This window comes from Telmatherina bonti, assembly GCF_933228915.1.
Source record: "Telmatherina bonti genome assembly, chromosome: 1".
Lineage (NCBI taxonomy): Eukaryota > Metazoa > Chordata > Actinopteri > Atheriniformes > Telmatherinidae > Telmatherina > Telmatherina bonti.
The window spans coordinates 13,754,341-13,779,393 of record NC_136619.1 but is presented as its reverse complement, the minus strand read 5'-3'; the positions used below and the strand labels follow the sequence as shown (position 1 = coordinate 13,779,393).

At 39.9% G+C, this 25,053-nt stretch overlaps 1 protein-coding gene across 2 annotated transcripts; it reads left to right on the top strand.

Annotated features, from left to right (window-relative positions):
* The first annotated feature begins 8,543 nt into the window (after nucleotides 1-8,543).
* pepd (peptidase D) lies at nucleotides 8,544-22,293 on the top strand. Of its 2 annotated transcripts, none has more exons than XM_079245359.1 (15): nucleotides 8,544-8,580; nucleotides 11,514-11,697; nucleotides 12,098-12,225; nucleotides 13,433-13,496; nucleotides 15,035-15,082; nucleotides 15,246-15,307; nucleotides 15,642-15,686; nucleotides 16,400-16,475; nucleotides 17,327-17,373; nucleotides 18,133-18,201; nucleotides 18,476-18,553; nucleotides 18,805-18,953; nucleotides 19,912-20,096; nucleotides 20,896-21,087; nucleotides 21,518-22,293. In XM_079245359.1, the coding sequence occupies exons 1-15, from the start codon at nucleotides 8,564-8,566 to the stop codon at nucleotides 21,656-21,658; spliced, it is 1,485 nt and encodes a 494-aa protein (XP_079101485.1). In that variant the 5' UTR covers nucleotides 8,544-8,563; the 3' UTR covers nucleotides 21,659-22,293. The 2 variants fall into 2 exon arrangements, with proteins under 2 accessions (XP_079101485.1, XP_079101486.1); XM_079245360.1 differs by lacking the exon at nucleotides 8,544-8,580 and adding an exon at nucleotides 9,993-10,012.
* The last annotated feature ends 2,760 nt before the right edge of the window (nucleotides 22,294-25,053 follow it).

Here is a 25,053-nt window from a genome sequence, read left to right as displayed (position 1 = left end):
AATCTATTTAAACACTGCGGACTCGTACAAAACCATTCTTGCTGAAACCAACATGGATTCTACGGGCAAATTTATTGCAAAACACTCCTTTTATGCTGGGGAAAGACCATTTCACTTGTCACGAGCCAAGTCTGTAAGTATACTTAATGAGCAGAACTTGATAAGCTTCACCTCTCAAGGACCAAACCCCCTCCCCCACACACCCCCACCTAGCCAACCTTTATGTTACATTGTTGTTTTTGTTTTGCTTTTTAGTCTGCTTTTTTCCAAGGTGGAGAATTATATTGATGCTTTAATGTCAGATAGTTTATTTTTATTTTCATACAGGTTTCTGAAATAAGACTTTGGAGTAAGGGGAATTTCTTCTTCTCTGCTTTAATTTTGGCAAAAAATCTTGGTGTTGCTGGCTTTTGAAAGATTGAGTCAGTTTAGACAAATGATTGACAGCTAACATTTGCTGCACTTTTCTAGTCTTGCTGGCTGTACTTTAAACTACAAGCAAGCATCACATAACCGTTTTATAATTTTTATTCATTGTTATGCACTCTGTACAATTTTAAAGCCTTCAGTGCCTTTGCTTTAATCATAGGGTAAGTATCTTGCTCAATAACACCTACATACTGTATAAGTACAGCTGGTTTAAACTGGGAATCAAATACTCAACAAAGAATTACAGCAAAGCTTGGCAGCTAAAGTCTCATGCTGCATCTAGACCAAGCGGCAATCTCCGGCGGTTAAAAGTGCATAGAACTGCAGTTCCCCCTTCATCCACTAGGGGCTCCAAGACAGAGCAAATCCCCATAGACTCCCATGTTAAAAAGGCCAACTTCACAGCAGAAATAAAAAGGTTTACAGCCTGGTTCAAAAATCCATTTTCAGTTTATAGGTCAGGTTTACCTTCATGACATCTGTGGGGGGAGTGAATTTTTTCTAGCTCACCCGTTTTAAAGTAATTTAATCTCTAAATTCTGCATATTTAGGGGCGTGTCCTTTTGATTGACAGGTACCGATCTCCGGCTTCAAGTATGAAGAACATAGAACAACTGCAGTTCTTAGCCAGTTAACAACGTGACTTAGCTTTAGCCCGCTTACCTCCATTACCTGGTTAGCTCCTGATTGTTGCACATCACCTCAGAGGTCGATAACTGCCATAGATAAAACCAGTAAAAACCAAAAGACAAAAACCCCTCAACCTTTTGGTTAAGCTCTGAAAGAGGCTTTTGTTTCTTTAGTCTTTCTTTACTACACAAGAGAAAGGGATGCAGCACCCCTATCTGATTTGATTACTTCAGATTACATGATTACATTCTAAATATAGCTAGCAGCATCAAAGTGGCTGAAGATCATCTTTGCTAATCACTCCCTGACCTTTTGTCTCGCGGTTATGTTTACAGAGTACCTCTTCTTGTTAGTGGAGTCATCTGAGTCCAGCATCTGCGTTGGGGTTTAGTTGTTGTTTTCTTTTTGTTCAGCTCTTCTTAAATTACCATTTCGTTTTCATTCCCACCAGGGGCAACATTTCCACTGTCATATATTATTGTCATCCTGGGGCTCCAAATGACAAGACAATTTGAAGATGGAGATGTGATAAAAAGCTGGAATTGCATGCTGACTTATTCAAAACTTGCTAGAGATTAAAAAAAAAAAAAAAAAAGAAAAGAAAGAAAAAAGGAAAACACCTTCATTATTACATCCTTTATGTAGTCTTTTTTTTTTTTTTTTTTTTTAAAGTGAACTTTCATGTTCATGCCAAGGTGAAAAGATAAGAAATCGTATCTGAATGCAGGACAGCAAAGGCAGTTTAAGGAACTCCTGAGTTGTAGAGATGAGACTGTGGTAAAAACATCTGATAATCCACTGGGAGAATATTGAGACGCCAAGAAAAGAAAATTACATGAAAATGATAAAAGAGTCAACTTGTATCATTTCCTGCAACAAAGAGTGTATGTACAGTAGAAACTAGCTGCAAAATAAGCAGCAAGGGAAGCAATCAGCTAAAGGAACTGGATGTGATGGACAGGAAGGGAGCAGTGCAGAGTGTTAAAAGGGATAAATCTACAAAATAAAAATGGAAAAAAGGACCAGTGACTATGGAACAGACAGAAATCCAACAAAAAACCAAACTGGAACCCACTAAACAAGACACATGCATGTGTCATCCATGTACGCTCCTCCAGAAGCACAAGTACACACGAGACACAAACCCAGTGTTATTTGGAAATAAATTAGACCTCATCAGGTCTGCGGTTCTGTCCCCTGCAGTCTGACATCAGTGGAGAATATGACTGCTACCCTAAAGACACCCTGGCTCCTTCCTGGCCAACAGCAAGCTCATTCCAGACCAAAGGGTCCTAAAATCCATGGCTGCCATCAAACCAGGTTATCATCAGCATTAAAGTATTAAAAATTCTCTGCCCCAATGGAACAAACACAGCACAGAATGAGCTGTTTAATATCAGACTGAATTTTTCTTCTATTTAACATTATTCTTCAGATACTTTCTACTTCAATGTAGCTTTCCACACCGTTCACATGTTTCTCAGCCTGCTTAATCACTTGGAATACCTTTCCAACCATGTACAGAAAGCAGACAACAAAGTCTCATACTTACCATAATGCAGCCGCCTCTCTATAGACAAATGAGACTTCCTCAGAAAGTCCCTGGAGATAAATGGCTTTGCTTTGAATTTGTTTAACATGCACAGCGGCCAAAACAATCAGGCTGCAGCTGCTCTGCAGGGCAGGTGCTAAAAGAAAAATAGTAAGCTTTCATTCCTTTACAGCAGGGTTATTCAGCTCGGTCCCATGAGGGCCGAAGTCCTGCAGCTTATTAGCCTATCCCTGCTTCAACACACCTAACCAAGGCGACTAGCCCTGCTTTGGGGCTTCTTTTTTTTTTTTCTTCTTTTTTTTTTTTTGCTCTTCTGTAGAAAGTAAAAACAGTTTATCTAATATGTGACTTGTTTTAGGGCCCAAGATTTTCCTAAAATCAAAATAAAATAAATAAGGAATTATTCAGACTTTAGTGTCTCCCAGGTCATCTGATATTTTAGTAACTCATTAGTTTTGTCTTAATGGAGACAATAGGGCTGTTTTCAGCATCATCACCATGAAAATGCCTCCTCAGAAGAATGTATAGAAAGACTAAATGGATCCATGTCCAGAAACATGTGGAGCACCATACCTATGGCTGAAACCACACCAGAGGACTTCCACTCGATTCTGATTGTCCTTATAAACATTTAAATATAATTTAAAAGACTATCTGGTTTTTCTATATTATAATAACTAGAAAGTCTAGTTGTAGGATGAATTTTACATTTGACTTTGATAATCTCTGAATGTAGTGTCAAATTTACGGTATATTGTGGCTAAATAATACATTGACAAAGCAACACGCTGAATATTGATCATTTTTACTCTGTCAACTTGCACAACATCAACATTGAACAGACATAAATAAATGCAAGACTTAAAAGTAGGTCAAGTACAGGTGTAATAAAGAGGACTGCTTTCCATTTGAAATTCAGCAGATTTGCATGACAGAGGGGGAAATAGCACTTATTTATACACATGAGTTTAGCACCATTCAGGTATTTGTTTTTATATTGCAAACATTGTAGCTGTGTCCAAACTTTTGGCTGCTACCGTATAGTGTTTTTGCTGTTTAAAAGCAGAAACTAATTTACCAAAATGATGTCAGGAGAGTCTCTAATCATTTACATTGACAGAATATCAGTGAAAAGACAATGTAAAACCAGAGATGTTTAAAGTAGAAGTACAAGTAAAAATAAAGTAGAAGTCCTGCCATGTTTTTGGATCTACCTCTGCATTTAGAGCAGACGTTTTCATTAACGGGCTCATCTACCTTGCAGTGGCGCTGAGCTGATTATATTCACCTGGTTTAGTGACTGGTTGGAAAGAGCTGCTGGACAGGACGTCTACTGTCTACTTCTACTTTCTCCTTCTACTTTCTACATCTCTGTGTGAAACAAATCATTTGTCTTAGAAGGTGTGAAGTGGACCAACATAATGAAGGTCTACATGGGCTCAGTCTGCACGCCCCACTGCTAGGCTTCGATGTGCACGATGTGGGAGGTTACCCTGTGGTGAAAACACTTAAATTCACTGTAGTCTGAAGTTTGGGCTAAAACAGTGAAGGCACTGAGACATTAGAAGATGGAAACTCTCTCCTGTTTGTTGAATATTGATGCGTCATCAATAATACAGGCACCGTTGGAGCAGTAGTGAGAGGGGAACATAGCGAGGTCAAGCTGCAGGAACAAGTTCAGGAAGAGGCCAGTAGAGAGGGGAAGATGAAGTGTCTGAACTCTGAATGCAGATGATTCATGCTGTGGTCGGGGAATTTACAACACAGTTTTGACATGTTTGTAAGGAATTGATACCCCACAGTGTCTAAGATTTCACTGCCATTTTTTTCTTTAGACCAGCATTTAGAAAATATTGATTTTACTCAGTAATGATTAAACAAGCTTCAACAATGTTCACAATACTTTATATGTTGCTTGAGGTCTGTCAGTCAGTCATTTTTTAACTGCTAGTCCAGTTAAGGGTCGCAGGGAAGCTGTAGCCTATCCCAGTAATCATTGGGCGAGAGGCAGGGTACACCCTGGACGGGTCGCCAGTCCATGACAGGGCCAACACAGAGAGACAAAAAACCACTCACACTCACACAACCAATATTCACACCCAAAATTTAGAGTAACCAGTTCACCTAACATGCATGTCTTCAGTCGGTGGGAGGAGGCCAGAGTGCCCAGAGAGAACACGCTCACTCCACACAGAAAGGCCACTGTTTATTATCAGGGTAATAATGGGGGCACATTTAAGAATGCTCTTTTTTTAAGTAACTAAAAGGTTACTTTTAACAAGTACCCATTATTTTCAGGTTTAAGTAATCAATAGTTACTATAGTGAACAAAAGCAACTGTAGCTAGTTACTTTTTTAGTAACTAGCACAACACTAGCACAACACTGCAAATAAATAAAGTGCTTTGATCAGAAGGTATCTTGATGCAACAGGTTGATCAGCTCAGACCCAACTTTAGACAACTGATCCATATCTGTATTAGCAGGCCAACCATAAGCTGCACATGTTCTTGCATTAATATTTTAAAAAAAAAGTATAAATATGACCTTTACTATGTTCAGATGGCTCAGTTTATCAGTTGTAGCTAAAACATAATTAGCCGTTTACATCAACAAGTAAACACTTTGCTTGTTTTTACTGAAATAATAACCTTTCATGAGCAGAGCTGAAATGAATCCCCGGAGCTTTTCAATTGGCTATCGGAAATTTATGTTGTGGTCTTTTCCAGAAAATAAAAAGAAAAAAACTATTGTCCAAAAATGTAAAAACGATTAGATGTTTTTTAAATTGGTCCTTTGCAGCCAAAAGCATTGTGTGGTTGCAATGTCCTGAAGCCCGAAAATGCATAAGACAATGCATATGCATGCATCCACTTCCAATTTTAGTGAGAAACAAAGCAGCCCAGATCAAGAAGAGGAGGAACAAAGGGTTAACATGGACAAGTTTTTGGAAGAAAAAAAACTGTCCACATTGACAGAAAACACTGACACATACACACCTTTACAATAATTTATACAATAATTACCAGGAAGTTTTGTACATCTGATACAAAAAGGTAAAAGAAACAAACCCTTGTGTTTTGCAGAATCCCAATTGGTTCAAACACGTGTATGTGGAGACTCTGTCTCCTACCTATTGTCATAATGATCCAACCAATCGTGTGCCTTTGCCCTTTAAAACCAGTCTACAGGTCAGTAATGAGAACCTGAGGGTGTCTGCTGCTCTCTCTGCAGAGACCTGCAAATGGCTCTGACAGGAGCTGAAAGCCTGAGGTAGAGCTGTCCCATCTTCTTCCTTATATAATAACTTAACCAGAGTTGAACAACTTTGCACTTCTTTGTAACTACAAAAATCATCCTCATGAAGCTGCTCGCTGATTCTTTCGTGTCTCAGTCTGACAGCTACAGAACCCTCAATGTGGCCAAAAGCAGTTAAAAGCAACCTAAAGAAGGAGCCGAAAGGATTTTATGCACAGTCACATCCAAGAACATTTCTGCATTTAAGTTTAGGTTTGTCTTCTCTATGTGATCCTTATTTTTCCAGCTGTAAAATAACCTTTATTTCTGTTTAAAGGATATTTCCAAAGGTAAACATAGTTAATAAGGTATCAAATATCTGTCAGTTTGTCTGAGTTGATCATTACAGCCACTGTGGTGTTACTGTGTTTTTCTGTGGAACTTTGTTATATCATCACGGCATCACTGGCTGCTTCAAATATTCCTTTTATTAGCAGCTTATAGCAAACATTGGATGAATCACAAGATGAATATGTTCGAACAAGAAGCAGCATTGTATTAATTTAAGTGATGTACCCATTTTCAATGTACTACGAATACTTTAAATATTGAACATAGCTGTTACATGTACACAAGTTGTGAATATAATATTTCCAAAAAATACCTATAAAAGTGATGCACTCCTTATTGGAGTTTAAAGCATGTACATGTCAATATGCCTGCATCCTTTAAGGCTGGTAATAATTTAAGTGCTATTGATTTTAGTTTGGCCCAACAGCTCAGAGGCTGGCAGTTTACACAGCATTAAAGTCATATATTTGCAGTACAGTCACACGGATTCTCAGCTATCTGGAGGTGTGCAGTGATAAACACTAAATCAGCAAGAACCTCAGGCTTGTCTCATTGATGTTTTCTCCTGTGTAAACACTTTGCTCAACACTCCAGCAGTTTACCTCACAGTTAACAAACTTTAAAGGAACGCAACGGCCAGGAAGACAGCTATATTAAGTTGGTAAAATCCTAAAAATAAAGTCAACCAATCAGTTATTTGTTCTATCTAGTAGAGAAGCCACACCTTATCTGTGCAGATATAATTTATTTAAGTCTGTTATACTCCTGCTGAAACATCACTCTGCTAAATAACCTTCAAATTGTTTTGACTCTGTCGCCATCACATGGCTAGTTTAGGAATTACATCAAAGAACACTGCATATCACTGAAACATTTAGCGGGGAAAAAATGCTTTCATTCAAATAATAAAAACTACTTAAACAGCAGGTGTGTTGTATGCGAGAATATACTACTTCCTGGTTTCAAAAAAGAAAATATCCAATTTATGGTGTTATCCATCTGTTGATTGTTAACAAGTTATTTATTTGTGGTTTAGAAATCAGTCATCTGGCAAAAGTTCTGGTGTGAATATTGTTTCCTCTTGCTTATCACTCCCCCTTAGGTATTTTGAAAGAAGAAGTCAATGAACTGTAAGAGAACAATGCTCTTTTACGCTCTGAATACATAGTTCAATATATCAGGATCAAAAGCTATTTTGAGTCAGATGCTCATCACATGTCAAAATGGAAACTTGTGGACGTAATAGTGTGGAGAGAATTTAGAGAAGTTCCAATGGTGATAAGAGCTGACATCCTATTTTCAAAGTGTTTGTTTGAATAAAGACTCCCTTCACGTATAATACAGCAATAAAAGTTGTTAAACCATTAGTTATGTTTTGTTGGTGGTGGTGGTGATGTTTTAGGGTACACCCTGACAGGTTGCCAATAAGTTAAATAACAACTAGTAATAATTAACCTGTTCATATAGGGATTTTTAAAAATGAAAAACATGGAAATTGCTGAATCGGTAGTAATTCATTGCATGATTTAACAATTATTTAACATTTAACATCTTTTTTTCCCTGTAGTACGTCATTAAGCAGTTGAAGTCTGGAAAATGAGACTATGATCATTAGAGGTAAGTGGGGCACACTACAAAGTATTTGCATGAAAGCACTGTGAAACTTGAAGGCATCGTTCCACTTGCACGGCTGTCAAAAACTATCAAAGTGAATTGTGTGCTGCAGTGTGGTGATGAAAGATGAAGGACAAAATTTATATATTTTTAAAAAAATAAATAAAATAAAGCCAGTTAGAGTGAAAATCCTACAGACAATGTACATGTTTCCACAGATCACTGTTTTATATTTACTTTTTTTTTTTTTTTTTTTTTTTAATTTTAGTACCATTTTGTATCACCCATAGACTATCTCTCCAGTCCTCCTCCAAACACCCACTTCACCCATTTCCAGATGTTGTCTGTAACTGGACAGTTGCATCATCAGAGATCTGTGGTAAATGCATTACCTTGATTTTACTAATTCACTTTTTTATTAGCATGAAATTTTAATCATATCAACCTTTAAGTCAATATGAATAAAAACACACATTAAAAGATATTCGTAAAAAAACAGGGAGACACTGAAGTGGTGGGAAACAAACCAGCAACCCAGAGAAACCCACAGAAAACTACTTAAACTCTAGAATTTATTAGCCTGCAGTTATTTGTGAAAGAGACAGCTCTGCAAGTCTTCTGAACCCTGTTTCTCTTTTGAAGCTGATATGTCCTGAAAACGTGAAGGCAGCAAAGCGCCAGATCAGCTGATGTAGCGGTATAAGCTCACGTGACTCCAGCAGCACATGACAGTCTGAACCCAGGCATCGTCATGGCTGCAACACCACGGTGAGTTCACTTTAGCGGCAACACTTGAAAACGTTATATTAGTTAAAGTTATGTAGATAATGGATGTATATTTATTACAACAGCCGCCATGTACGGATATTTTTAAGCGGAGCGCGAGCCTTGTTGCTAAGTTACGTGATTTACGTGATGTGTGGATTTGTCTCATGCAGGAAATTTGATCTCACTATTATTCATCTCAGGACAGTTTAAACATATTTTATGCGCCAATTTCAACTTCTTCAAACAGAAACACATGAGTTATAGGCAACAGTTTATTGCTATGCAGTTTAATGACCCGAAAATAAGCTAATGTTGAATTACTGGTGCGTTTACTGTACGTTTCTTCTTTATCTTTAACATTCCTGCGTTACAATGGATTATGGATTTATCTCCTTCTAAAAGTTACTGCTGGTCTATGACATAAATAACCATGTGATGCATCACTTCTTTTTTCTTTATTAATGCAAATGATTGAGTGTGAGATGAAAAATAGAAAAACAGTAGATTTCATGTTCAAATTTTCTTTGTCCTTGTGGATAAGATGAAGTACAAACCACGATCAGCCCAAAATAGGTCTTTTTCTGCCTTAAAATAACTAGGATCACAAAGCTGAAACTTCTTATATGTCTTTACTTTTACCGTGTCAACCTTCAAGACATTTTCATGCATTGAAATCTACAAACTACTTAAGTTAAAAGTTTGTTTTGTCGTGAAACAAGAAAAATCTTTTGCTTGCTGTAAACATGACTTGAGGTAAACCAGGCAGTAATTATGATAAAACTTTTATTGTTTTCTGGTAATTACTACTTAAACACATGCAATAATAAACTATTTAATCTCCCAGAATAATGTGAGTTGTCAGCATGTACAGACTGATCTCTGCCAAAGAGGAACCGATTACAACAACTAAGACAGAGACACTGCAGAATATTATGTAATCTTGTTTCACGTATACTCAAAACTTTGCCTTCCAAATTAGCAGTTTAATTAGTAACTTGAAGACCCTGTTTTACATTTCAGTTTATTTTTATGGACTAAAACTGGAATGTGTGTGTTGTTACACAGTATAGTGTGTGTGTGTGTGTTAGAGGTATCTATCCCATCTATGACACAGTTAACTCTGTGTACTCAGCTAACAGTGAGTAATATAGAAATCCTCAAGCCATAAAAGTGTGTGAGGTTATGGATTAACCTTTGCTTCAGCCAAAGTGGAATTAGACATGTTGTGTTTTCTTTATCTTATCTGTAGAGCCAGGGACTGAAATTTCTATCAGAGACCTGTCCTTTACAAGCTTGACTATCTCATGTCAGACCTGCGTCTTAACAGAGGCAAAGCTGTGGTTCACTCACCTCTTCAGACGGAAATCTACTGAACGAATACTGAGGATTACTTTCAGACTGGCTTAAATATTTTATTTTTTTTTTTAAAAAGGTGGGGGGGGGGGTCTTTACCTGGTTTGGAGCAAATACACTTGACTGTGTGTATCATCAGCTGTTAAAACAAACTGGATTGTTTCTGGATTCCTGCTGCAGCTGAATAACTTTGCTTAAGAAGTTCTTTGTAACAAGTTACAATCTGTGCTTTTTTTTTTTTCCATTTCAGCAGGTTTGATCATGTTCATTCTCTAAGATGACCCTGGTTAACCTGTGAAAAGCAGAACATCAACAATGACTTTCATGTCGTGTTTGTGCTTTTCAGTTTATTTCCTTTGCTGAAGCCAAACCTTTGTCTGGTAGAATATTTGACAACAGCAAAAACACAGATGTTACATGTGCCAGATAACTAAAGGCTGACACGCAAATACTTCTGTTGTGTTTTCACATCTTATGGGCATGTGGCACGCATCTTGTGTTGTTGCAAAGTTTCACGGCCCACCCGAGGCCTGGCGCGCACACTGCATCTTTTCTCGTTCTGTTTGTGCTTTGACTTGACCTCAGTAATTACTTCCTATCTTTTTCCTCTGTTTTTTTTTTTTCTTCACTGAAATTAAGTCTGTAGTTTTACACATCCTGTATATAGGACACACTATTGATAAGGATAATTTAAGAGTACGGTAAATGTGCACCTTGTTGAGACCATAAAGTCCAGTGAAAGTCACCATTATACTGTGTCTGGAGTTGACAGATATCCAGTTTGACTTTTCATGGGATCATTTAGTCTTCTCACTCTTCACAAAAACAAACTGTCACTCCATCATCAGCATATAAAAATCACATCAGCAGTGTGCAAATTCCTCTGTAAACCAGTTTGCATTAAAAAAAACAAGTCATGTGGTTGGATAAAGTTTACATGCAGCTTTTAGGCCACAATGCAGGAGAGCGGGTTTGTCTTGCAGCTTGTGGGAATGTGGAACATTTCACTGGTAGATGTTGGGATGCTGCAAATTTCTAGGAGCAAAGCTCTTAATGTGTTTGACTTTAAAAGAAAAAAATAATTAGTTTTTTTTAAAGTTGAGCCCCAAGACATAATTAAACACAGTAAACCACTATAATATGCAGAAGCTCAAGGTTTTTTCATGAACTTTAAGCCACCCACCCCACCAACCCCCCCATCTGCTTCTGAAATGACAACTAAAAGCCTTATACTGGCTAATTAAAGCTAATACTTTTAAGTTTATCTACGAGGTACTTCCATGGTCATTACTGTCTTTTTCCTCCTTTTCCTGAGCTGAATTTAAATTTTAAGACTTTTAAAAGATGGAAATAAAAAGAAAATCTTGTTGAAAATATGACACCAGGTGTCTTTTTAATGTCAAAGCAGTTTTTTTCAGCAGAAATAAAAGTTTTTATCGAACGTGACTGGTCCCAGTTGTTGCAGTTCTGGTGATGCAGACATGTTCGTTGATATCATCTCAATTCCAGTGAATCCAGAATCCCACCAGTTATCTCCAGTCTGAGCCCTCTGAGATGTTCTGTCTCTCCCGTCCTTTCAGATCGGTCTACTGGATGGGTAATGACACCCTGAGGGTGTCCGCTGCCCTTTTTGCTGAGAACCGTAGAAGACTGTGCCAGGGACTGAAAGCCAAAGACGATGTGGTGCCAAAGTCGGTGGTGGTGCTGCAGGGGGGAGAGCAGAAGCAGAGGTACTGCACGGACACGGACGTTGTCTTCAGGCAGGTGAGTTGTCTGTAGGCTGGCAATTCTTTACCTGTCCACGTACGTTTATGTCCCCTCTACATGTCCTGGCTCAGTCTCCTCTGTTTGTTGTGTCTGATCTGTTGGGGGGGGAAAGCAGCCAGAAGATGTTTGATCAGAGTAGATAAAACCTCAACAGTTTCATGATCTCTTCATTCTTACATAAACCTGCAGCCCGTCCTCCCAAGCTGCACAGAAGTCACTTTTTCTGCCACTACAACATAAACAAACAACTGCAGTTTTGTTCAAACATGAATCCTAATAATCAAGGCTTTTCTTTAAACTTATTCACGTTTCTTTTCCTAAATGGATCCAGTCAGTGAACCATCTGATACTTCTCACTTTGTCCCTCTAACGCAACGTCTGACACTGAACTGTGCAGGAGTCTTTCTTCCACTGGACGTTTGGAGTGACTGAGCCTGACTGCTACGGAGCCGTCGATGTCGACTCTGGGAAATCCATCCTTTTTGTTCCTAAACTGCCTGAAAGCTATGCTACTTGGATGGGAGAGTAAGTCACAGTAATCCTCAAAGAGTTGTGTACACTGCCAACACTCATCAGCAGCTAGTCCACGAATGTAAGCTGTAAATGTCATTTTCCCACCTTTACTGCCTGTTTGTATTTAATTTCCAGAAAATGCAGCCAACAACCACTTTAGCTTTTTTCCACCACACAAAGCTCTTGTTTTGAAGCATGTTTCACACGATGATTCTAAAAACCTATTTCTTAGTTTATTTGTCATAGACAGTTCAAAGTTAGAGGACATGCAGAACCACTGATAAGTTGTATATTAAGTATATAAGAAGCTAATTCACAACTCCCATCCCTTTTGTAACATTTACGGAAAGGAAACAGTTCCATTAAATATGCAGATATCGACAGCTGATATGGGCCTGCTGCAGAGAAGTTGCTGATAAACAGTTCGGAGTTGTGTATTTTCCTGCTTTCTTTAAAGCTAGCAGTAAACTGATGCAGAAGCAGGGCGTTGCACATAAACTGGTCAGACCCTATTATCATGAAGCTCTGTGCAAGATGAGATGAATCAACTTATAGGACAAAATGATCTGGAGATAATCTGAACCTTTTTCATGCTTTTTTTTTCTCCTATAATATCTAAACTTCAATTCTCTGAAATTTAATTTTAATTTTAAAATCAGTTTAAGAAGTTTATGAAATCCTATTCATGTTATTACTCCAGTTTTAGTTGCTTTTTCCAGATAACTAAAAATGACTATAAAGCTGATTTCCACACAAGTCTGGCTGCATTTGAATGTGAATACAATTAATTAAAGCAGCTTTATGTTAAAAACTAAAGTCCAAATAAGAGGAACTTCACAATGTGCGGCCTTTACCCGGTTATCATCTTCGTCCAAAGTCTTTCTCAGCTCCAGTGTGATGACTGCAGGTACTGGTCAGAGTCCTCTGCCAGCTGCAAGTTCCTTGCCGATAAGCTTTACTGCTTTCCTAGTTTATTTTGTTATGATTCTGGATACATTATATTTAATCATTTATAAAGAATTATTGTCAGTGTGTACCCTCAGTCACCATCTTCAGTTTCCACAGTATTGTTTTTTCCAGACTTTGTCCAGAATTTTCCCGTTTTCTGGCAAAATAAAACCTGCTAAACATTATTTGCACCTGATTCTGCAGACTTTATCTTAAATGTATGTTAATTTCATTTGGTTATTTAAGTTTTTCTTCTTGCATCTGTCGACAGTATCTTTCCAAAAGAGCACTTTAAGGAGAAATATGCTGTTGATGAGGTGCATTACACCTGTGACGTAAGTCTGTGTTTGTTTTTTACAGCCACTCTCATGCGACCTTTTCTGTGCAGTAATTGAACCTTCATGGCGAGTCGTAGAGCTGTGATTCACATCAGAAGACATTAGTGCCTCCGTATAACATATTAATGAAGGACGTTATAGCATGACCTTATTCAAAAGTAAATGTGATTAACGTCCTTGTTTTTGCAGATAATATCATCTCATCATTTTAATAATGGATTCATGTAGAAATAAACATGCGTTTAAATTTGAACCAATCTTTTGTGTGTCTGCATGTGATTGGACATTTGGTGCATGTATTTCCACAAGTCTCCACGAGGCTGTTTGTCACGTTGTTGGCTGTTATCTGAGAAAATGTGGGCCGTGTTTGACTTCACTGTGAATAACTGTGACAGACAGAAAGAAGATCAACGGGGGGGCCACTTTCATTTGGAATTTAATTTGAAGTTGTAACCTGCAGCTCCATTTGCTCCATATAATAGCCAGTTTGGGAAAATACGCTCATGTTCAGGCTTGACTGCCTGTTCTGAGAGTTTGGGGAAATGTTTATCAGTGTCGACAGCAGATTCCCAGCAGAGCGATACTCTCGGGTTGACGGCTCAGGGCCGATGTTGGAGACAAATTTACTATAATGAAGGCAAAAAGCGCTTTTAGCATGCAACAAGTCAAGCTGCAGCTTATGCATTTTATTTTATTTTATTTTATTGACATCTGTTTTGAGACGTTATTTTAATAAACACATTTTCAACAGTAACCCTTAATTGGACTGTAGGATTAAGAAACTGAGTCTAACAGTATCTTAACTCTGTGGGATTAAATCCAAAACATTCAGGGATGTTATCATCTCACACTCTCGTCCACTAAAGCTAAGAGCAGATGTTGGTAAAATGATGTTGTCAGCTGCCTGTAGGGACACAGAAGTTGAGTATTTTCTTCTTGTCAAAACCACAACATGAATTATTCTGACAGTTTTTCTTTTAATATTCCCTTTTAGAGAGATGTGGCTGCATACACACTTTTCCATCTGCTAAGCTAAATAACCTGCTGCACACACTTATTGGGATGATTGAAATTGAACCCTTCAAAGCCCAACGGGACATGTTTGATACACTTCTCTTCTGAGCAGAAGAGAAGTTTTAATATCTACCAGGAAGAAAAAGACTAATGGCATGTCACATAGTTATAATGCAAGATACATGGTAAGCCTTTATGACTTAACATTTTAGTTTTGCAGGACTAGTATTGTAACGGTAACCAAACTACAACCAAAAGTCCGTCTAGTTCATTTAAAACGTTTAGATTTAATGTCCTACGTGGTGTTTTTCCTGTTATATTGCATATTAGTATTAAATTACAACATGTGGTCGCTGAACACCATATCAGAGATCTGTTATGTATCTCAGGCTGTTGGGAGAGGAGTAAGAACATCTCGCGAGTCGTCCAGTGTGATGCTCTTTACAGACAGCTGGAAATCTGGCATAAATGAAAGCTGCTGCTGTAACTCCTCTAATTGTTTCCTTTGTGCACTCCTGCAGATTGTTGATGTCCTGTCCAACCTGAAACCAGCCTTCCTCCTTACACTGGTAACCTAACTGATACCTACTGACAGCTGATGAGGTTGAAATTTGTTAGATTTACCTGATCACAGCGTTATGCTTTGAGAGAATTTACCTATATAAGCAGAACATTTCAAGCTTTTCAAGCAGAGGTGTAATTATTTGTTTATTCCTCTTATTTTTCCTGCAGCGAGGACAGAACACAGATAGTGGGAGCATCAGCCGGGAAGCCTCCTTTGAAGGAATTAGTCGGTATGTTTAGTCTGCAGTGACATAACCATACTTTGTTTGAGGATGTTGGTTAATTTTCCATTTATAACCAAAGATAAATGAGCTTGTTCTGCATACTGAGTGGAGCTGATTCACCTTGTTTAAATATCATTTAATGAAGAAAAACATCTTGCTATTGCTTGTAAGGGGACATGTTTGCTCTTTTCTATCTCTTTATCTTGACTGTAGTTTTTTTTTTTCTCTCTCAGTGATTCTTACCTGCTTCTGTGAGGTCTGCTGTAGTTTGTACAAACCGTTTGCAGCACACTGCATTTCGTCTAAGTAATGTTTCACCTTCTTGTTTCTTTTTAATCAGCTTCCAAGTGAACAACAGCCTTTTACATCCAGTCATTGTGGAATGGTATGTAAAAAAAGAAAATCTATAATATTATGATGAAAGTCCAGTCTAAGAGCTAAATGTTTTTTTAGTAAAATATCCTCATAGACCCTGTCAGTTCCACCTGCCCTGGGAGGTAATTATGCTTCTGAAATCAGAAACAGCGTCTTCTCTTAAGGTTGCGTTATTTTCTTCCTCTGAGTCAGAAATCAGTCTGCATGGAATTAATGGACTCCGTGCTCACCGGCCCGTCTTTGGCATTAAAGTTTGCACCCTCCAGATGAATTGACATTTCCTGAAATGAGGAGGAATGCTTTTCAGGCACACCTCCCGGGGAGCAGAGCTTGATTGAACTCTCTGCCTCTTCTTCTTGCCACAGCTAATAAGGCACTCTTTAATGGACTTTTTTTATTGATATTATTTTTTTAAAAAGTGTGTTTAGTGTTTCTACTAGTTAGTGCCGCCTGGTAGATTCTGATATTGTACAAATGCTCTGTTGTCTTTAGTGCCTTGACATTTCAGAGGTTTATACATAAAGCGCAGTATGAACCAGGTGCCTGCTTTGAATGAACAAAGACTACAGTCACTTTAATAATACTACATATTCCAGAGATAAATCTGAATTTCCTATCTATTGAAGTCATCAGAGCACAGATTTTACATGTTTGTTGTTCTGAGCCACTGTGTTAGTAATGAAAGAATCTGCTGGTTACTTATTGTTGTGTTTGTGGTTGCAGTCGTCTCATTAAGACTGATATGGAGCTGGAGGTCCTGCGCTACACTAACCGGATTTCCAGTGAAGCTCACAAAATGGTAAGATCCTCCATGCTGAGACGGACCACTTGTAAGGATTTATAAACATCTATGTTATAAATAAAGAGAAATATCAAAATTGCAGATGAGTTTAATGTCTCTGAAATGGTGTGGAAATGCTGTAAATGCATTAATACATGTGGAACATATACGATTGCAAAATTTTTTAGTTCACATCTGAGTACTGTCTGAGTTTTTTTATATAAACACACATTCATTTTGGTGCAGTGAGGGACTTGACTTCTGTTGGAGTTTAATGCACAGATGAACCCTGATGATGATTTTGTGACAGTGTCTAACTTCATTTTACCCAATTAAATTTAAGTTCCTTGAGTCATTATTGTGATTTTTCTGCTCAGTTTATTGTAAACTTTATTAAATTAAAAAAAAAAAAATCTTTTTCATGCCACAACATGTATTTGTTACATTCCTGCAGTTGAAAGGAAAAACAAAATGCTTCTTATTGTGTGTGTGTGTGTGTGTGTGTGTGTGTGTGTGTGTGTGTGTGTGTGTGTGTGTGTGTGTGTGTGTGTGTGTGTGTGTGTGTGTGTGTGTGTGTGTGTGTGTGTACTTACACAGCATTTACCTTTGCACGTGTGTCGGTTAAGTTGACAGCATCCAGTTTAGACTTTTGCTATGATGAAAATGGAAACTACGTCGCCAGATGGAGTTATATTAATGATGTTTCAAAGGCCGAGCGGATCTTGGTTTTTCAGTTCATTCTTGTTAACTTGCTATCAGATTGATGGAGACTAAATGTTGAACACTGAGATTAATTTCTAATGAATTCATGACAGTTCTACCCAGTGCTGTCATACTTTCTCTCATCATTCCACCCCTTTTCCCTGCAGATCATGAAGCATGTGAAACCTGGACAGAAAGAATATGAAATGGAGAGGTAAGCTGTGTGATTTAGTGTTCGGACATCTAGAGTCACATTTAGTAATAAACATGGAAACACAGCGTCTCACAACTCTTGTATTGTTCTCAAACACACAATATTTAAATGCTGAAGTGAACAGAATTTCTTCCTACCTTGTAATTTGGGTTGACATTCAGTTGATATGACGCTAACGACTAAATCAGTGTCTGGTCAGATTCATTTCACACTTTTCTAGTTTGGTTGGTTACGTACTACACAGTTCCATTTAGCACTTCTCTTTCTAATCAATATCTTTGGTTGGTACAGTTTTGTTTTTTTGTGTTTCTCCTGGTTGCCAGAGGACACTTCAACATACTGGTTCAAGCCAGGAATCACACTGCTTTTTGTCTTGCTAAAAAATAATGACCGCAGCTCAGTCTTGCGTTCTTAAGAGAAGCGAGCAGCAGGTGATTCTCGACTGGCAGTGGGGATTACAGAATGCTGGGTTGAATGGAAACAGTGGAAATGTCATGACTCCCACTCCCGCTGCTACAACAGTTTTATTATTCTATCAGAAACACATCAGTCAGGTTGCACTTTGAAGTCGGTTGGTGTGTTAAATCATTTCCTTTGCTTCAAACATCCACAATGCCACTGACAGAAAAACAGCCGTACTCCATTCTGTATTTATTGGGGGGGAAAAAAAGAGAGAAACTAAGATTAAAGGTAAAAGACCCCTTAAACCCTTCATACTATCAGTTCTGTGTTTACTGAAAGTCACTTTCTGTTTTACAGTCTTTTCCAGCATTATTGCTACACCAAGGGAGGGATGCGCCACACCTCATATACCTGCATCTGTGGAACGTAAGATTTCATCAGTCCATGTTTAACCTGTTTACCATCTGACTTGGTGTCTTTATGATTACTTTCTTTATTAAGCTACCAGACCAGCTTTGCTAATCGCTTCCTGACATTTTTCTATAAAGGTCATGTTTACTGAGCACCTGTCGGTGGACATGAATAATAATAATAATATGCTTAAAATATGAGTTTGAAACATGAGACTGGGTTCATATTTACTCCCACTTCTCTGATGTTTTTGAGATTTTTAATAATTCATTACTTTGTTTTCCAATAGGGGCACTAATTCCTCTGTTCTCCACTATGGTCATGCTGGGGCTCCAAATGACAAGTTGATTGAAGATGGAGACATGTGGTGAGTCATTTTATAACTTTAGGACATCATGGGCTGTTGTTGTTTTTATTTATAATTTTTTTCTATTAAAAATATTATTAGTGATCTATAGTCAATGAGATCAAATAGCCTTTTCATATGTTGTTGTTGTTTGTTTTTTGTTTTTTTTTTTCTTTAATGTGTTTTTGTAAAATGTATTTCCATCTATTCCTGCTCCACCAGAAAATGAAAGCCAAAGCATTTAATCAGTTGTGCTGTTCTGCCCCCTGCAGTCTGTTTGACATGGGTGGAGAGTACTACTGCTACGGCTCAGACATCACCTGTTCTTTCCCAGCCAACGGCAAGTTCACTACCGATCAAAGGGCCATCTATGAGGCTGTCCTCAAATCTTCCCTTGCCGTCATGGCCGCCATCAGACCAGGTGATCATCATCACTTTAAAGACACATAACTTACATATTAAAAACTCTGTGATGAAAACTAGTGAAAATATGATGCTCCTCTATATTTGTTCTTCACATGTGCCCAACTAAACAATAACATGAGATCATGAAGTAATGGTCATAAAGCCCTTTAGTGTTGGGGGGCTTTTTGCATGATTATATGAGCAGAACCAGTATGACCAGTTTGTTACTGCAAACGGATCAGAAATCCCAACAGTGGAGCTTTTGCAGAGGAAACAGAAACTTTAACTGTACTGAAATGAACTTTGCTGATCTTGTTTTGTTGAACACCCCCCACATTTCACACCCTCCCTCCGCCACAGACGCTGTTTTGAAATGAAAATGGTTATCGCATCAAAGAATAATCGAAGATCTGCGTCTTCGTAACGTTGCTGCTGCAGTGAAACCAGAAGCTTGCTGGCGAAACATTTAACACAAGCTGCAAATATCATTACTACGTATGCTTAGAAAACTGTTAGCATGAGGCTCCTGTGAATATAAACTTGATCTGTTATGAAGGTGATATTACTGGTTTAAAAGCAGAGGGGGTGTCTGTGTCCCACAGACCAGACTGGCAGCTGGTTCCACTGGAGAACAGTCTGAAGACTTCTGGAAACACGTAGACTTCCAGTTGGTCTCTTTTTACTCTATTTTTAAGAGAAACAAAAATTTACTTTAATCATTATTACTTTATTCCAGTATTCCATACTGTAGGTGAAAAATCAGAGTTGCAATTTTCTTTCTTTTTTTTTTTTTTTTTTTAAATTTTTTTAACTTTTGTCCAACCCACTTCCGCTACATGTTCACTTTTCATTGCTGCTGTAAAAGCTGATTGTTTGCGTTCTTGCTGTGAAGCACAGATCTAAATGGCCGGTGATATTTCGTTTGAAAAGTTGTTAACAATAAAGGGGAGAAAACAGATCATTTGTTTTTGAAGGTGTGAAGTGGACCGCCATGCACCGCCTCGCTGACAAGGTTCACCTGGAGGAACTTGTGAAGATTGGCATCCTGCAGGGCAGCGTGGAGGACATGATGAAAGTCCACTTGGGCTCAGTCTTCATGCCCCACGGCCTCGGACACCTGCTGGGCATCGATGTGCACGATGTGGGAGGTTACCCTGAGGTGAGAACACTTTAGTGTAGTCTGGAGTTTGGGCTAAAACAGTAAAGAGATTGAGGCAGTAAGAAGATGGAAACACACTTCTGCTTGTTGAATATTTGTGCATCAACAACTAGAAAAGCAGTCAGAGATGCAAACCTCCGCCAAGCACAATGTTAAAAACTTCCTGGATCCAAACAGTGATCCGGATCATCACCAAAATCAAATCAGTTCTTCCTTTTCACATTTCCAACAACTCCTGAAAATAACAGGAAAATCCGTCCATAACTTTTTGAGTTATCTTGAACACAAACCGATAAACGGTGGGTCAACTTAACCTCCTTAGCGGAGGAAATATCACAGAGCAGAAGTGAGAGGGGAACATGGCGAGGTCAAGCTCCAGGAACAAGTTCAGGATGACCGCAGCAGAGAGGGGAAGGTGAAGTGTGTGTATGTGTGTGTGTGTGTGAACTCTGAATGCAGATGATTCATGCTGAGGTCTGTGAATTCAGTGTAAAGGCTGGGAACTGGTGACTTCTAGTTTCCAGTGAAGCTGCTGAATTTTCACTTAAAGTGCAGCTTTTAGTGAACAGAGACGGCGTCTCTGTCAAGCTTTCCAGACCGTTTTACCTTTTCTTGTCCAGATGGATTCACTTTATCACCGAACCTCAAGTCTCACCTGAAAGCTTAAAAGCTAAGTCTTTATCTTGTGCCTTAACGCAACCTGCAACCTGCCAGCATGATTTCTGATTCATTCTTGTTTTCAGGTGATTTAATCTTTATCAGAACTGGTTATAAAAGCTCCTGATGTGATGTGTTGAAGGGGGTTGAGCGCATTAACGAGCCTGGACTGCAGAGCCTTCGCATGGGCCGTCTGGTGCAGGAGAGGATGGTCCTCACCGTGGAGCCTGGCATATATTTCATCAACCACCTGCTGGACCAGGCCCTGGCCAACCCCGCTCAGAGCTGCTTCATCAACAACCAAGTGCTGGCTCGCTTCCGAGGCTTCGGAGGGGTCAGTGTGCTCCAGCTACTTTATTTGGACTTATTTGTGGTATCGTATTGAACAGGAGGCAAACTGTTCTGAGTCCACTTTATAATCCAACTTGCAAGGTGCATAAAAGCCAAATGTGCAAACTGATAAGAGCTGTGAAGATTAACTACACAGTTTGCTTTTTTTTTTGCTAACTAAAACCATTTTGCTTTTTCTGTTTTAGACAGAAAGAATTTACGCAGCTTTATACGTGTTTGATTGTAGATGAAGAGAAGTCTTTTGATATCTACAAGGGGAAGTGACAAAGAGAATTGTGCATTAACACTTTATAGAAAATTCATAAAGGAGAATAGAAAGTGCTTTTCTGCTGCATGTTTTACATCAACTGAGCCGGCTTGCCTCCTGCTGTGTTTTCGGCTGTTTCACTGACCACTGTGTCCCGTGTGTGCAGGTCCGCATTGAGGATGACATAGCGGTGACAGCAGACGGCATAGAGCTGCTGACCTGTGTCCCTCGCACCGTGGAAGAGATTGAGGCTTTCATGGCTGATTCTGCAAAATCCTTCAGCCCAGTTGTCAGTTCCCAAAAGTGAAAAATGATGACGAACGTCCGTAAAAGCTGAGCTGTATGCTGCGGTCTCATTAACTATCACATCCGCATCAACAAAACTGATCATGATCAAATATTACACGCAGTAAGTACAACATTATGCAGCTTTCATACTGATTTCATTATTATCCGAACACCTCTAACGCACACACCAGACCCATTCATTCATCATCCAAACCATTTAGTCCCATTGAGGGTCGCTGGGGAGCTGGAGCGTATCCCAATAATCATCAGGCGAGAGGCGGTCGCCAGTCCATCACAGGGCCAACACAGAGAGACGAACAACCGTTCATGCATAGAGTCACTGATATGCGTTTCTTTGGATGATCTGCGTGGTGGGTAGTGGTTAGCACTGTGTCTTTTCAGCAAGAAGGTCGCTGGTTCGATCCTCAGCTGGGGGAGGGCTCAAACGGTGACCTTTCTGTGTGCAGTTTTCATGTCCTCCCCATGTATGCGTGTGTTCTCTCCGGGTTCTCCAGCTTCCTTCCACACACCAGGCTGCAATTACACCTTATCAGAAAAGTAATTTTTTAAAAGGATTTAAAAAAAAAAAAATCATACATGGTTTCTTTGTAAACTTTTATTCTGGCAACACTAATAAAACTTTTTGATTTTCAACTGTGTGCAGGTGCAGATTTTGTTTCTTTGCTCTTCATGAGTTACTAAAGTATTACGAGAGTGGACTCACAAAAAAATGACACCTTCATCCTCAAAACACTTTTAACCTGGAGGCAGTTCTGGATGAAATGATGGCAAAGCAACACGGAGAAACTTCTAGAATATGATAATCACATTTCACAGAAACCTGTAGTGCAGTCAGATTAAATGATGAAGACTTCTGATGAGTTGTATCTATCAGCTATAGAAACAGGCTTGTTGGAAACCATCCCCACAGTATGGTGCGGCCACCACCGTGCTTCACTGTGGGGAGGGTGTACATTGCTTGGTATTAGTCTTCATTGGTTTAATCTCTAATGTGAAAACAAAACATGAGGCCATAAATCATAGTGTTGTGCATTCATCCTTATTAAAACATGGGTCAGTCATGATTTAGTAGATAGTCAAGACTGTTCTTGACAAAGTTCTGGCAGATACAATAAGAAGACAAGAAAAAATCAGTAATGGTAGATACAGCAAAAACAAGTAATAAAATCAGCATGTGTAAAGGTGTCAAGGCCAAAGACAACAGATGGGTTTTAGATCAAGGCAGAAAAGAGTCCTGTATAATGTGGAGTGGCACTGAAATGATGGTAAATGCACAGTCTCTGAACTCAGAAGGGTTTCTGGTATTTGAGGTAAACTTAACATCTAAGGTTCTTTTTTTTTTTTTTTTTTTTGGTGCAGAGTTCACTTCTTGGATTCAATCAGTTCCATTTTGCATTTAAACTTCTGCAAATAAACCAGACTTTCTGAACAAACTAGGATGTGAATGAGAAGGGCTGGTGTGAATGCACCCTTTAGAGTCCCAAAGTCAAGTCCAAGTCTCGCCAGGTTTGCCATCTGTTGCCTGCAGAGGGCTGTTGTGGGGCTAAAAGAGGTTTGTATTTGTTTGCCAAAAAACAGTGAAAGTCCTTTTCTGTGTTCTGATGTCCTGCTAGTTTACACCTTCATGCATTTGCTCCAATCAACAGACAAGTTTAACATTTGATGAATAATTTTGCATTTCTCAAATGTTAGAAATCACTTCCCTTAATTTTGACATTTGATTTTTAAAGTTCTCTAGAAATTTTTATAATGGATCTCTTTCAAAGCAGAACTGGAGCTTTAAAATAATCAGCATTCATGACGTAGCAATGAGATTTTTCACATCTTTTTAAAGATTTTTTTTGTGCCATATTCTGGTTCCTGCTGCCTCAATGACTATTGCTCAGCTGCTCTAATGTCCTATATTGTGAAAGTCTTTGAAAGCCTGTTACTGGCTTATTAAGTCTTAGCATTTCTCTTTAGCCTCTCCCTGAGCCGTCACCTTATCGTGGTGGAGGGGTTTGTGCGTCCCGAAGATCCTAGCAGCTATGTTGTCGGGGGCTTTATGCCCCTGGTAGGGTCACCCATGGCAAACAGGTGTCTAGGGGAGGGACCAGACCAAGCACGGCTCATAGACCCCTATGACGATGACAAACCTGGGCAGAAATGTTCCCTTGCCCGGACGCGGGTTACCAGGACCCCCCTCTGGAGCCAGGCCTGGAGGCGGGGTACGAGAGCGAGCGTCTGGTGGCCGGGCCTTCGCCCATGGGGCCCGGTCGGGCTCAGCCCGAAAGGGTTACATGGGCCCCACCTCCCGTGGGCTCACCATCTGCGGGAGGAGCCGTAGGGGTCGGGTGCAATGTGAGCTGGGCGGCAGCAAGGGGCGGGGACCCTGGCGGTCTGATCCCCGGCTGCAGAAGCTGGCTCTAGGGACGTGGAATGTCACCTCTCTGGTGGGGAAGGAGCCTGAGCTTGTGCGCGAGGTTGAGCGGTTCCGACTAGATATAGTTGGACTCACCTCGACGCATGGCTTGGGCTCTGGAACCAGTACCCTCGAGAGGGGCTGGACCTTCTTCCACTCTGGAGTTGCTCATGGTGAGAGGCGCCGAGCAGGTGTGGGCATTCTCATCAGCCCCCAGCTTGGTGCCTGCACGTTGGGGTTTACCCTGGTGGATGAAAGGGTAGTTTCCCTCCGCCTCCGTTGGGGGGACGGGTCCTGACTGTTGTCTGTGCTTATGCGCCGAACAGTAGTTCAGAGTACCCACCCTTTCTGGAGTCCTTGGAGGGAGTGCTGGAGGGTGCTCCTTCTGGGGACTCCATTGTTCTGCTGGGGGACTTCAATGCTCACGTGGGCAATGACAGTGAGACCTGGAGGGGAGTGATTGGGAGGCATGGTCCCCCCCCTCTGAACCCAAATGGTGTTTTGTTATTGGACTTCTGTGCTCGTCATGGATTGTCTATAACGAACACCATGTTCCAGCATAAGAGTGTCCATATGTACACCTGGCATCAGGATTCCCTGGGCCGCAGTTCAATGATCGACTTTGTAGTCGTATCGTCGGACCTGCGGCCACATGCCTTGGACACTCGGGTGAAGAGGGGGGCGGAGCTGTCAACTGATCACCACCTGGTGGTGAGTTGGCTCAGATGGTGGGGGAGGAAGCCGGTCAGAGCTGGCAGGCCCAAACGTGTTGTGAGGATCTGCTGGGAACGTCTGGCTGAGTCCCCTGTCAGAGCGAGCTTCAACTCCCACCTTCAGCAGAGCTTCGAACATGTCCCGGGTGAGGCGGGGGACATTGAGTCCGAATGGGCTGTGTTCCGTGCCTCTATTGCTGAGGCGGCCAGCCGGAGCTGTGGCTGCAAGGTCGTTGGTGCCTGTCGTGGCGGTAATCCCAGGACTCGTTGGTGGACACC

Coding starts and splice junctions, on each gene's coding strand:
- pepd (XM_079245359.1), top strand. Junction 18,202..18,475: donor TATACCTGCATCTGTGGAAC/GTAAGATTTCAT, acceptor GTTTTCCAATAG/GGGCACTAATTCCTCTGTTC. Junction 21,088..21,517: donor GCTTCCGAGGCTTCGGAGGG/GTCAGTGTGCTC, acceptor CCGTGTGTGCAG/GTCCGCATTGAGGATGACAT.